General features: G+C 33.9%; 1 protein-coding gene across 4 annotated transcripts in view; it reads left to right on the forward strand.

Annotated features, from left to right (window-relative positions):
• Window positions 1-14823, forward strand: part of LOC143252505 (leucine-rich repeat flightless-interacting protein 2-like) — a 55478-nt gene that overhangs the window by 21685 nt on the left and 18970 nt on the right. For all 4 annotated transcript variants that reach the window (XM_076504749.1, XM_076504750.1, XM_076504751.1 and 1 more), the window contains one exon: window positions 12603-12689. In XM_076504749.1, the coding sequence (XP_076360864.1) occupies window positions 12603-12689 (87 nt within the window). The remainder of the gene's footprint in view (window positions 1-12602; window positions 12690-14823) is intronic.

The raw sequence follows: 14823 nt of genomic DNA on the forward strand, positions 1-14823 counted from the left end.
ATGACATGCATCTGTGATATCCAAGTTTATATTGTGTATGTCTTCAGTAAGCTGGCAAGTTGACTGAAGTGATCATACAAATGTATCAAAATATATTTTCACCCCTTTCGTACAAAATGTAGCAATGTAAAGCTATGAATTTAATACTTTTGAGTGAAGTTATCCGGTGGACTCAGCAGACAGTCCGATGTGGCTTTGCCATAAGAAAACGCGCGCGCACACACACACACACACACACACACACACACACACACACAAAGTTATCGAACGTTAGGCTTTAAAACTAGCATTGATCTGTTGATTTTCTTTACAGTTTTATGTTTGTGTAAGTGATTGTTGGTGGGATATAAAACTTGTAAGCTTTTGTGTTAAAATGTAAATATGTTGATAGAATCTTCGATAGCAGACTTAACAGAAGTGAGGAGATGCCAACCATTACGATTTTGGTGTATACATTACGACTATACGCTCATACAGACAAATATTACGACTTGTTGCAACTCCCAAATTATTATATATTATATAGTCCTATACAATAAAGTGATAAATTGTTCCCCCAGGGCTTGAAAAGGGTGAAAAGAAAATTTCTAGTGAGATACAAATAAATTTTGATAATAAATAAAAGACATAGTTCAAATGGCTACTTGCGATAATCATGTTTGTGCTTGAAATAATAAAAAAATATTTGTATCTCCGATATCTACCAATAATTTGAGTGCGGTGCTTCTCCATACTGGGTACGTGGGGGAATCCATAGTTACGTCATCAGTGCTTGTCAGCCAATCAGCACTCGCGTAGATGGGTATTTCTCGTTTTCTAAGCGGCATAGAAACACCAATGCAATCGTTCACAAGTTGTAAAAATAGAGGCCTCGTTCACCAGATTGTCTTGTTTCTGGCAAATCTAAAAGGACTAAATCTGTGAAAGGGCTCTTTCTACAATCATTGCGCTCAGTTATTTGAAATAGTTGGCATCTCTGTAAATGTAATACTAGAGGGAAAGCAAATAGTCATCACCACTCACCACCAATTCTTGGGCTGCTTTTTTACCATCGAATAGTGGGATTGACCGTAACATATAACGTCCCAATGGCTGAAAGGGGAGCATGTTTGGTGTGAGAAAGATTCGAACCCGCGAACCTGAGATGACGAGGTAACGCCCTAACCACCTGGCCATGCTGGACCAGTATTGTTGGAATGTATATTAAAACACATTGTAAATAGTTGTGGTATTGTTGGAATGTATATTTAGAACGTATTGGGAAGAGTTGTAGTATTGTTGGAATGTACATCACAGAGCATTTAGAGTAAAACTATTTTCGTTGAAGTGCACACTTTGATATCCAGTTTTATATTGTTTTATAGTTGCTTTGGTAAAGGTAATTGAAGTTCTTGGGTTGTACACATATTTTCGAGTTTCATAAATATAAATTAACATTTTACTTTACAACACGTTTGAAAAAAAAGTTAATAACTGGAGATACATTTATGAAGGAATTGTTTGTTTTTATCATTTTACTTTGGTAAGACTTGCCAATTGGCAGGATTTCATATAACACAAAAACAAGGTTTAACGAGATACTTGGAACTTTCACGATCAACATTTCATAGTGATCCTGGCGTTAGCAGTGGTTTCCTTTGAACAGGGTTTTGCTCGGCCTAGTGATTAGTCTATCTGCACTTGGTGGCCATAGTTTCACAATGACTATCAAATCTCACTATTTGATCAGATAAGAAACTCATCTTAGGGAAGGATGAGAGAAGATAGTCCCTTGTGTAGCTGGAAGAAATTTTGATACAAATTATTCGAACAAAGATTCATTCTGCCAGGAGTTGAACTAAAAGATTACCACATATAATTGTGTTTGGACCAATAACTCAAGAAATCCCTTTGCGAGGCCCTATTTTTCTTCTTTGCTTGTCATATGAGAAGTATGGTCCGGTTTGACCACGTGGTTAGGGCGCTTGACTCATAATCTGAGGGTCGCGGGATCGAAACTCTGTCACACCAAACATGCCCTTTCAGCTGTGGGGGCGTTATAATGTGACGGTCAATCCCACTATTCGTTGGTAAAAGAGTAGCCCAAGAGTTGGCAGTGGGTGGTGATGACTAGTTGCTTTTCCTCTAGTCTTACACTGCTAAATTAGGGACGGCTAGCGTAGATAGCCCTCGTGTAGCTTTGTGCGAAATTGAAAACAAACAAAATCCGAAGTAAGGAAATGCACGGATCTTATTTTATTTTGAACTTGTTATCGAGGTAGTTTTAGTTCATGATCCTGAATTTCATTCTGTGTATGTAGTTTTGTGAAGGTTTATTGTACTTTTTATTATTTGTTAAAAGTCAATTAAAAATTAATAATATAATAGTGATAGTAGATGTTGAACCCATCGTTTCTTATTGAAAAAATAAACTGTTGCAGAATATATGAATTGAAACGTATTGCAGCAATAAACTATTTTCTTATGAGAATAAAAATATAACAACAAATGTTTCATTTTAATTATAACTTCAGAAACAGATCACCAGTTATTTGACAGTCGTGTTTAACGTTTTTAATAGCCAAAGTCCGTTCCTTCGTATATCGTCGTCGTTTTCAAATTGGTCACTGCACTCAGGGGCGTAGATTTTTTACACCCGATGGGGGGAGGGATAATTTTTGCAACCACTTATGTGGACTGTTCAGTTTGCAAGTTGGTAATCTCTGATTACGTGAACCTGAAAGTTGTAAACATGCAGTCACAGAGTAATCTTGTTGCCACGATACTTGCATGTATACTTAGGCCTACTGACTGATACTTTTTTACGAACTATCGCTTAGATCGAAAAGCTTAGAAGCGCGCCTATATTAAAGATGTACATTTCGGCTACTGAAAAAGCCTACATCTAGGCCTATTTATGTAATTCGATTGGTAAGAACGCGAGAATCACAAGAACAAATTTATCATTAAGTGTTAATTTGTAGGCCTGTGATGCAATAAAACAATTCAACAGACCAAAATGTAGGGGGGATGATTGTATGCACCATACCCCCCACTTAAAATGAAGGGGGATGTATACCCCCATCCCTCTAGGATCTACGCCCCTGACTGCAGTATTACTACATCCTGAGACACGTTTAATAATATTTTACAATTCCACAATGTTTACCTAGACATACATCATTGTCAAACGCTGTAACAAACGATTTTGACATCAATGAGACAATGGAAAGTGACGAACATTACGTATGCAAAAAAACGTTGATATTAAAATTTGAAGCCCAAACTGAACAGTACTAATGAACTCTGTATAACATTTTAATGAAAATAAATTGTTTCATGACATTACTGGTCTACAGTACTAATCCATTTTCTTAGTATCGCTCAAAGAATGACATACCTAAATATAGAGTGCACGCGACGTGCAAAAGAGTACAGTGTCAGTTTCGTCAACGTGCCAAAAACTGAGTCACTGAAAATCCAAACACTAGGTGTCGTGATTAGTATGTAAGCGCTTTTCTTCTTTTTGTTATCGCCATCACAAAGTTCCTGGCATCAAAACAGAAACACTAAAACTGAATTTGTTCTATTTAATTTAACTATCACTCAGATGGAGGTGTCTGGATGTTGTGTGGTTCAGTGTTAGGTTCTGAAAAAAATCCTCTTTCGAGGTTCTACGTTGTGTGTATTAAAAGCCAGCACGTTTAAACGAAAATAAACGTTACTATATTAACTTCGAAAGTCAATTAAGGACATAAATTACACGAATTAACAGGAAAACGTGGTAATAGTCAGTTTTAGAAGTAATAACATTTTATGTTGACTTTAATAAAAGTTTTAATCGTATAATATAAAGTTAGAGATGCATTTAACCAACGTTTATTTGTTAACAAGTGGATAAACACAAGTCGTTTGAGGATTTTGTAAAAGTGTGTATTTGTTTTAGCTCAAAGATGCTCTGTGTAGACGTTATCGCTGATTTATTCAGGGTCCTTGTTTATTTAATTTCCAACAATGGTTTATAAGTAAAGCAAATATTTATCTTCTTGTTCTAATGGGAAGGGTTCGAATTCTCCTCTCGCCAAACATGCTTCCCCTTTCAGTTGTGTTGGCAGTATAATGTTTCGGTCAATCCCACTATTCGTTAGCAAAAGAGTAGCCCAAGAGTTGGGGGATGTTTGTGATTACAAGCTGCCTTCCTTCTTGTCCAGCGCAGATAGTCGTCATGTTTCTTTGCGTGAAATTCATATCGAACCAATTCTGTAAAGTCATTCAAGAGACGATCGGAGAAGGTATAGATTGATTAGTGTAGAAAACAACCAGTGTTGGATTACAAGACTGTTTAATGTGAGAGTTATTATTTAGTTCAGTTAGTGATCTGATACTTAATGATGATTTACTTTTCATAATAAGAGTGTCAAAAGTAATTATTTGAAAGGCGATATTTATGAGAACTTATATTACGTAACTCGTTAGTAGTCGAACGCTCAGTTGCTGTAAATTGACGCCACATTACTTGAACTTTATTTCTCTCGTTGGCTCGAGTATTGTTACATCATAGCGTCTTGTAGTTTCTAAAATGTTCTGAGCTTCAGTTTGTTTTTGAATTTCGTGCAAAACTACTCGACGACTATCTGCTCTAGCCGTCTCTAACTTACCAGTGTAAGACTAGACGAAAGGCAGCTAGTCATCACCATCACTGCCAACTCTTAGACTACTCTTTTACTAACGAATAGTGGGATTGACCTTAACATTACAACGCCCCACGGCTGAAAAGGCAAGTATGTATGGTGCGACGGGGATTCGAACCCGCGATCCTCGAATTACAAGTCGAGCGTCCTAACCATCATCCTGAGCCAGAAACTCAGTTGGGCAATATGTATAGAACTAAGTGAGCGTAAGTTAAGTCAAACGAAAATTCAACCATAAAACGATAAGTTAATGAAAGTGAAGTTAGACTGCGTGATTATCAGTTTATTCTTAACGATGGACAGATTAACAGAAATAAGGGGAATAACTTGTGTTCTAAAGTAACTGGACCAGCCGTGTGGACTTTTGACGTAAAAGAGAATTGCTATATAACTCTGTATACAACTGTGAAAAGCCAGTGATTGTACAGTAAGAAATAGAGTACAGAAAAATATTTCTAAAGTAACTGAATTATAGTGTGTTGAGTTAATATATAAATAGATCTGTCAATGATTATATTACGATAACAGAATAAAAGAAAGATAATTATTTAGTTTTAGATATATCTATGATATCCTATAGAGTAAAAAAATATTTATACATACGTTTGACTGGTTTTGAATATGTTTTTTAAAAATAAGTTGACTGTGTGCTGTTTGTTTATTGTTTGAAGGTATCGCCAACAAGTCACAGATACTTACTGTAGAAGAATACCAGCCCATATTCAAAACCCTGTCATGTAGCATCTAAACAGCTTAAACTAAACTGATGATTTTCATAACCTTTAAAAAAATAAAAACAATATTAATATTTTAATAATCCATCATTCTGGATGACTGCAAACACGTGAATGTTGTATTTTCGTTGCCCTTATTCATTGGTGGACAGCAGTTCCTGCCTTCTTATCAAAGATTCGCTTGTTACCTTTACTTCTTGCTCTGACCCAAGCTCTAATATAATCGTAATTCTGACCAGTATAGTATTACTTGTTGTTTGGATGTTCAGATTGGCGACAAAGTGCCGTGCAAATAGCACAGGGTGTGTTTCATGCTTTTATGTTGACTCAATCGGAATATAAAACATTGTAGAAAGTTATTCAATGAAACAAATGTATTCACTTAATTTACGTCAGTGTGTTAGAGAGCGGGATTCAGAAGTTAAATTGCTTATACAGATTGTCTTTAAGTGTATACAAATGTTTATTTTTTATCAAAAAGAAAGTTTGTAATTAGTTTATAAAGCGCGTTTTAAGTTGCACCTTTTTTTTTTTTCAAACCATGGATATTTGTGAAACAAGCAATGAGGACGAAACATTATGTATTTGTTTTTTGCTAGACTTCTGACATTCTGAAATTTTCTTTAAATTAGGCTTAAGTCTTGAAATTATCACCGTTGTTTCTAAAGGTAGTGAAAAACACCAGTTTAGAAAACAGCGATATCTTAAGACGAAGTTACAGAAGCTATTACACTTAATTATTTTTGTTGCGAATAGTTTATGGAGAAATATCGTTTACTTCGGTAGAAAGCCCTTTTGAAAAACTAGTGATTATTTATCATACGTTACAACACTTCCCAAGAACGAAATTCAAGAAATATTCTGTATTGCTTTTTACCATGAGAGAAGTACTTCGTTGGTTTTGGTAAGCGTTTCTCACGAACGTATCACCGTGTGAACTTTTGTCGAGATGTCTTTTTCTTTTCGTTGAGCTATGTAAGCTTTGTCCGACATTAAGCTGCAAATACGACACTGTAATAGGATGCGACATCCTAATCTTAGTAGAAAGCGTTGACAGTTGTTGAGTTTGGAACAGGACACTTTACGACAAGGGTGGTACAATTCGTGAAAACAAAATATAAATCTGAGAATAAATGATGGATATATTAGACACACGTTTCTAAGATACTTATGAATTAAATTTCTTGTGGGTACACGACTTTTTCGAGTTTTTTTTTGATTATATGGTCCCTAATAACACATACTACAGAAGAAATACAAATTTATACCATTAATATTGTAATAAACTCCAGTAATTGCGACTAGGGTTCCCAACTTATTTCAAGTAACAGATTAGTATTCTATTCTAATTTTTCTGGTGAGTTCTTTCAACTGAATGTTGTAACAGGTACAAACATGATTAATGAAAACAATGCAAAACATTGAATATTGATAATTTGAAGGTTAATGTCCAATTAATGTTTCATGGATAACTGTGTTGAACAAAAGAAGCTTGGACAGTTAAATATGTTTCACCTCTACCTGGACGTAAAGCTGACTGAGTTTTAGTGCCACCCATAATTTTCTCTGTAGTCCTGTTGTAATTATTGAGAACTAGTATTGAAAGAACTCTCAAAATGATAGATTAATTAACAATCACAACTATTGGGATTTTAAGAACTTGAGTGAAAATAAAGAAGAATATATAACATATTAATCGTGTTTTGTCTGCAATATTCTCTATCGATGAGCCCTTTTGCATTATATCAAGATTCGTTGGTCAGGCTGGGATACAACCTCAGTAGAAAGCTTGTTAATAAACAACTGTTATTGTTTATTTATTACATGTCACAGTATTTACCAACAGATATTATAAATAATGATTAATAGGCTCTGTATTGCTTTCTATTATGAAAGAAAGGCTTCATTTGTTTAATAGTGGTTAAGACAATATTTGTATTACGATTCCTGAACTATATTTGTAAGTGAAATTAACTATTATAGGCTGTTTACAAATCAGGATTAGGGCAAGGAGTAATAACATATTTAACATTGAAAGTTTGATCCAGTTCTTAGTAGATGACAAAGTTATTCTGGTGACCACTTTGAATCACAAAGAGTACCAATATATCCTTGTTTTTTCCAGTTTGATCCAGTTATGGGCAGGTCACTAATTGATTTTAGGTGACCAAAAAAAGTGTTAGTCTCTCCTTGTTATCCTCAGTTTCATTCAGTTCTGGACAGGACACTAATTGATTCTTGGGTGACGAAAAAGTGCTAGCCTGTCCTCGTTATTCCCACTTTGATCCAGTTATGGGCAGGTCACTAATTGATTTTCAGGTGACTGAAAAGTGCCAATCTGCCATTGTTATCCTCGCTTTGATCTAGTTCTGGACAGGTCCATCCTTCAAATTATTTGAACAGAAACAAATCAGGTAGTTCAATGTCATTTAATAATAAGTGGAAGGTGCAGAAATTAAGTTGTAATTAATTAATTTCTGTTCTGCTTTTATTTTGTACTGTAAGTTATGTTGGAAACAATTTCCTTTTATCTTCTGAAAATGTTTACTTGTAAAGGTTCACTAATGTTCTAATTCGGAAAACACTCCTAACCACTGGTAAAATGTCAATACATTACAGTGGGTTACCTAAACTGTTTTGAATGTTTCTAAAACCTTATATAGTATGGTTAAGAAATATATATACATATGGTACAATAGCGACAGAATGTTTGACTCTAGCTAAGTAATGAATAGTATTTCAACTAGTAAATATTGACTACACATACAGTACAATAGGGAAGGAAATCCAATTGTATCTAAGAAATACACAATATTTAAACTGCTAAATAGGGATAGCAGTATTAAAGAAAACAAGAAAGAAATCGCTCACTTGTTATTTTCCATCCTTTTTTGCACCTTCTGAAGAGGTTCAAGTGGGATGGATATTGTTAGCTACAACTTCCTGTTTTATACAACAAAGTGAGTGTTAGTTTCTTGTGAGACAAACTTGTAACGTGTTTACCCTGATGATAACAAATTGTTTTTCTGGGCAATTGGATTCTGAGAACATTGCCTTAATCATGCATGTGACTGCAAGGAAACCATTGTTTCTAGTTTATTTTTTCAACTCTGGCTGCAGTAAATATTGAATGTTATAAAGATGTTGATGGTTGGCTTCAGCAGTTTACTTATAGTGAGAACTAAATCTTGTTAGAAGTGTTTGGAATTCATACTGATGTGTGATGTGATTTTATGTCACAAACTAGGAATTGTAAACAACACTTAATCCTATTTTTATGTGTCTGTAAAGTTATGAATTTTAACTGTTTAAGTGAACAGTTTGGTTGTATAGTTCTGACTTGTCCTCAAAGTGACATATAAACTAAAGTGAAGTGTCCTGTTAAAACAGGAAAATATTATGGAATGTTATATGCTGTGTTGAAATGAAACTCTAGAATTTTCTGGGATATCCTTAAGCAAATTTGAAGTTTTTGTTTAGTGATGAAACTTGTAATTCCAAAATATGATAACATTTATTGTTGGAAACTTCTGATTTTAAATATTTCAACATTTCAACCCCCACAATTCATTTTATATTTACTTTTGCTGATTACCTTCTCAGAGTTGTATATATTGTATATACATCATAGATATTGTTTCATTTTCTACTCAATAACATAAACAAAACATGTTACATGTAAAATAAAAGTTTCAGCTGATAGTATTCTGTTCAGCTGGTGCTACTATATCACAAGAAACTGTACTAATACTTGTGGAGATTAAGTAGTTTTCTTCATTGGATAGCTATTAAAACAATTTTAATATTAGAAAATAATATTATGATCAGTTATTTCTGTGGATATGACCATTTTAATATTTACTTCATGATTATGTAAATCAGAAGTAAGAAATGTGTGCATTTATTCAACATATTTCAAATATAATAAAAGAACAACTTTGATTTTACTGTATTCATTCTTTTCACATTTTACTGATATAAGACACAGAATCTGATTCATACATCTATTAAACAAAACCACAGGTTCTTATGATGTAGTTCATGTGTGCTTTCAGTGCAAACACATATGAAGTGCTGTAAATGTAGAAGCCACTTTGTATGTGCACGTCAATGAACTGTAGACTCTGTTGTTGTAGTTCATGTATGATTTTAGTACAAACAAATGAAGTATTGTGAACTTGGATTACTTAAGGTGTTCTTGGTGGTATAGTATGTGAGTTTGTGTGTGTATATATGTATGTATGTATTATTTGGTGATATACTTTTTAATTTAAACGATCAAAGGTTCACTTGCAACAGTGCTTGTGAGACCTATAGTAAATGTATGTATGTAAAGTGGTGGTTGATGGTTACATTATTCAGTCCTGTTACAATTTATCTGTTATATGAAGAATGCTTCAGATTAAATATAATGTTTGTGTACATGTCTGTAAGCCTCATTTGACTTTTAAACTTAAGATAGAAATTCTTTATCAGTTTCCCTGTCAGTGTTGGCAGAGATGCCAACTATTTCAAATGACTGAGTGTAATGATTGTAGACAGAGCCCGTACAGATATCATACAACCACTGGTTACAGTTTTGAGTCATCCATGTTTGTGGATCCATCTGTGGCTAAACTGTAAACACTGTTAGTAAGTATGCTTGAAATCATTTTGTCATCTTCACAACCCAACATTTGTACAATGGCTGTAGTTTTGGTTCTAGCACAGCAATATTTTTTTGCTATATCAGAGTCTGGGAACATTTTTCTGAATAGATGTCCTGCATGTTCAGCTACAGCTATGGGTAAATTATGAGCAATGACGAATTTCGTGAATATCACTTTTGCATTTATGGTTTCATATTCTGAATTCTTACTCATAAATGTTGTTCTCTGCATTGTTTTTGTCTTTGCCTCAGCCTTTTGTTGATGAGATGCCGATTTTGTATGTCTGGAACAATCGTTTATCCCGCCATGCGCCACAGAAAAATCGATGTGACAAACTGTACAAAACGCATGACTGTCACTGACTTTTGATGCAATGATCGGATATTTTGCACTATACTCTTTCCTAAATTTTGATTCACAGTTTTAGTCCTTTTAGATTTGCCAGAAACAAGACAGTCTGGTGAAGGAGGCCTCTCTTTTTCCATCTTGTGAACGATTGCATTGGTGTTTCTATGCCGCTTAGAAACGGAAATACCCATCTACGCGAGTGCTGATTGGCTGACAAGCACTGATGACATAACTATAGATTCCCCCACGTACCCGGTATGGAAAAGCACCACACTCAAACTATTGGTAGATGTCGGAGATACAAATATTTTTTATTATTTCAAGCACAAACATGATTATTGCAAGTAGCCATTTGAACTGTGTCTTTTATTTATTATTAAAATTTATTTGTATCTCACTAGAAATTTTCTTTTCATCCCTTTCAAGCCCTGGGGAACAATTTATCACTTTCTTGTATAGGCCAATATAATATATGATAATTTGGGAGTTGTAACAAGTCGAGTCATAATATTTGTTTGTATGAGCTTATAGTCGTAATGATTACACTCAAATTGTAATGGTTGGCATCTCTGTGTGAGGTTTACTTGAGCAGATTGACATATATATGTTTAATATTCAGGATAAAGCAAATTTTCTTTGCATGTTGTTAACTACTTTCATTTCTTTATATTATAAAGCAAATTGAAAGAGATATTGCAAGTCTTAGTGAAGTGCATTTGTTGTTTGGCCAATACATTAATGATATGACTTGAGATGATTCCTCACTGTTTTATGTTTTTAATATACTGAATGTTAAAGGGGTAAGATTGAGATACTAAAGATAGAAGAATAGAGAAGATAAAAATAGCTCATTATGGTTTAGTCATGTCATTGTGTTGATGTTTTTATTGGTATAGACCAACCTTCACAAACATTAGCTAAGTTTCTTGTTAGAAATGGTAGAAGGTTTTATACAAGGAATGTGTAAAATAAATAAAAAGTTAAACCTAGAGCATTTGTTCAGTATAAGAAAGAATGTAATCTTTCTCAAGCCTTAAAAGCTGGTTTATTAGACATAGGAGCTAATGAACTAACTTTATTTATATTGGGAGTAAATTGCTAAGACACATGCATGCACACACACACACCTAGTTGAATTTACTATAAATTAGTTTTGTAGTTTTTGGTTTATATAGGGATAACATCAGGTACTATATGACCAGGGGCATATATCCTGGGGGGGTATACATCGCTGGCTTCATTTTAGGTGGGGGGTATGATGCATACAATCATCCCCCCCTACAGTTTTGTCTGTTGAATTGTTTTATTGCATCACAGGCCTACAAATTGTGTTTGTTCTTGTGATTCTCGCGTTCTTACCAATCAAATTACATAATTAGGCCTAGATGTAGGCTTTTTCAGTGTCTGAAATGTACATCTTTAATATAGGCGTGCTTCTAAGCTTTTCAATCTAAGCGATAGTTCGTAAGTATCAGTCAGTAGGCCTAAGTGTACATGTAAGTATTGTGGCAACAAGATTACTCTGTGACTATATGTTTACAGCTTTCAGGTTCACATAATCAGAGATTACCAATTTGCAAATTGAACAGTCGACATAAGTGGTTGCAAAAATCATCTCTCCCCATCAGGTGTAAAAAATCTGTGCCCCTGTATATGACTCACTGTTACTTTTTCTGGAAATGAAATTGGATCTGTATTGAGAAATGTGGTAAATGTCATGTACTTTAAGGCAGTGTTTACCAAACTGTGAGGCAGGGCCTTTTGGAGGAAGAGTCCCCCAAAAAAATGAAGGAAGAAACAGAAGAGTTGGAGATGACAATAATCTAAACTATCCATGATGATGAGAAAACACTTTTAGAGAAAAAAATTTATATATTTAAAAACGGCTAGTATGGGTAGAGAAAGCACTAGCAGAGGAGCGAACAACGTTTTGACCTTCAGTCATCATCAGGTTCAAAAAGAAAGGTTTATTTTTGCCTTTACTTACTCCTTACAAGCATTTTTTTCATTTAAGAAAAAAACTGTTACAAATGGGTATATCTTCTTCTTTAACATGGTTTTAGCAGTAAAGAAATGTATTTTCTTTTTTTATTATTATTAACATATTTCACAATAATTACACATAGTTCCAAATGTGTATATTTTTCCTTAGAAGTGCTTTTAGGCCTATTTTAGGTGAGTTCATCCTTCTTTTTTCACAGGCAGAAGCTCGACTGGCTGCACGTAGGCAGGCCCGTGCCGAAGCCAGGGAAATCCGTATGAGGGAATTAGAAAAACAACAGAAAGAGGTAACTAAATCAGTTTGTAGTAATGTATAAAATTCAAACGTTTAATTTGAATTTTTCCCTTTTATTCTTTGTACGTCTTGATTTTAATAACGTTATTACATGAAATAAGAATGTGTTTGTGTTCAGCTGAGTTTGTAATTTGTGTATTAATTAATGCTTGTTTTTATCAAGTTATAGAAGTATTTTTGATTATGGAAATCTGTAGTAGTATTTAATTTCAAGTGTGTTTTGACACATTATTAAGGATATTGATGTTGAGTCAGATCGGTACATTCTACCTATAAATAAACAGTTTTTGTCTTGTTGTTTGTTTGAAAACAAAAAATGAAACTAGCATGAAAGTGAAAGCAGAAAAGGGTTAGGAAACACTAGTAGACTTGAGTAACATACTGATAGTTTTTTTAAATGGAAAAGGCTTTGAAAGTAGTACGTAATGAGTAAAGTGTTTTACAAAATGGTAGAAAAGAAAAATGTAACCTAAAGTGAAGTTTTATTTACAAGTTTCCTAAAAAGAGAAGTGTTAACTATTGTGAAAACATTTTTAACTCTTGTTGAGAAAATGGAACTGTATACACACACACACACACACACACACACACACACACACACACACAAATACAAATTCAATATGAAAATAGTATTGTATAGTGCTTGTTAATGTAAGTCTTCATTATATTACAGATAATATGAACAATATATTTAATAATATGGCTGTAACTTGTTTATATACTTCAAACAATTTTGTAATATTTGGTAATGTGAATGTGAGCTCTCTTTACATTTAAGGCAGATTTTATAGTGTCTAATAATATACCTGTAAGTTCCTTTTGCATTTTGTTCAGATTTTCTAATCTTTAATTATAACATAATGCAATATTTTGAGATAATGTGGAACTTATTGGCTCATCTCAACTGTTCCACACTCTAAAATAAATTAACATTAAAACAAAACAAACTTAAAGATAGCCATTATCGTTCATATATTTATCAAGTTTTTCCTTAAAAATATTTAAATTTATTGCTACTACAACATCTGAAGGCAACTCATTCCAAAGGTCAACCATCCTGCTAGAAAAATAAAACTGTCTCAACTAAAGATGATTCCTACCTTCTCAAAATTTATGTTTGTGTCTACTAGTCTGACTGTTCTTACTCTTAAATACGAGAAAGATGATGCGTTAACATTATCAGTTCTGTTTACAATCTTAAATACCACAATCAGATACCCTTCCCAACTCTTTTTTTTTTTTTTTCAAGAGAAAACAATTTGAGAGATTTCATCCTCTCCTCATATGACAACCCTTCCATCCCAGACACCATTTTAGTAACCTTTTTCCAAACCCTTTCCAACAATGTGATGTCTTTCCTAAGGTAAGGAGCCTAAGAATGAACACAGTAGTCCAAATATGGCCTAACTAACCATCTGTACAATGATATACTCACTTTATACATGCATTCACTATTTCTGTAGATACAACCTGAAACCCTATTTGTCCTACAAATAGCAAAAGCACACTGCTTGGATGGCTTTAGTGATTTATCAGCTATTACACTAAAATCCTTTTCTGTCATGATACTATTGAGGTTTTTTTTTTCCATCCAAATTACACTTAATTCAAATTATGACAACCCACATGCATTATTTTATGTTTGATAATTAAAATCCATTTGTCACATACTTGCTCATCTTATGAAATGGGGCCCGGCATGAGTAGGTGGTTAAGGAGCTTGACTTGTAATCTGAGGGTTGGGGGTTCAAATCCCTGTCACAGCAAACATACTCACCCTTTCAGCCATGGGGACATTATAAAGTGATGGTCAATCCCACTATTCATTGTAAAAGAGTAGCCAAAGAGTTGATAGTGGGTGGTGATGACTAGCTGCCTTCCCTCTAGTCTTACACTGCTAATTTAGGGATAGCTAGTGCAGATAGCTCTCGTGTAGCTTTGCATAAAATTTAAAACAAACCAAACTCACTAAATGACCTAAATCATTTTGTGAATCAGCAACAACCAAGATCTTGATATCAGCAAATTTAATTAATTTATTGACTATTCTTTTATCCATGTCATTGATGTAAATCAAAAAGAGCAAAGATCCTAAGACTGAACCCTGAGGTACACCACTTGCGACG

This window comes from Tachypleus tridentatus, chromosome 6 (assembly GCF_004210375.1).
Source record: "Tachypleus tridentatus isolate NWPU-2018 chromosome 6, ASM421037v1, whole genome shotgun sequence".
Classification (NCBI taxonomy): domain Eukaryota; kingdom Metazoa; phylum Arthropoda; class Merostomata; order Xiphosura; family Limulidae; genus Tachypleus; species Tachypleus tridentatus.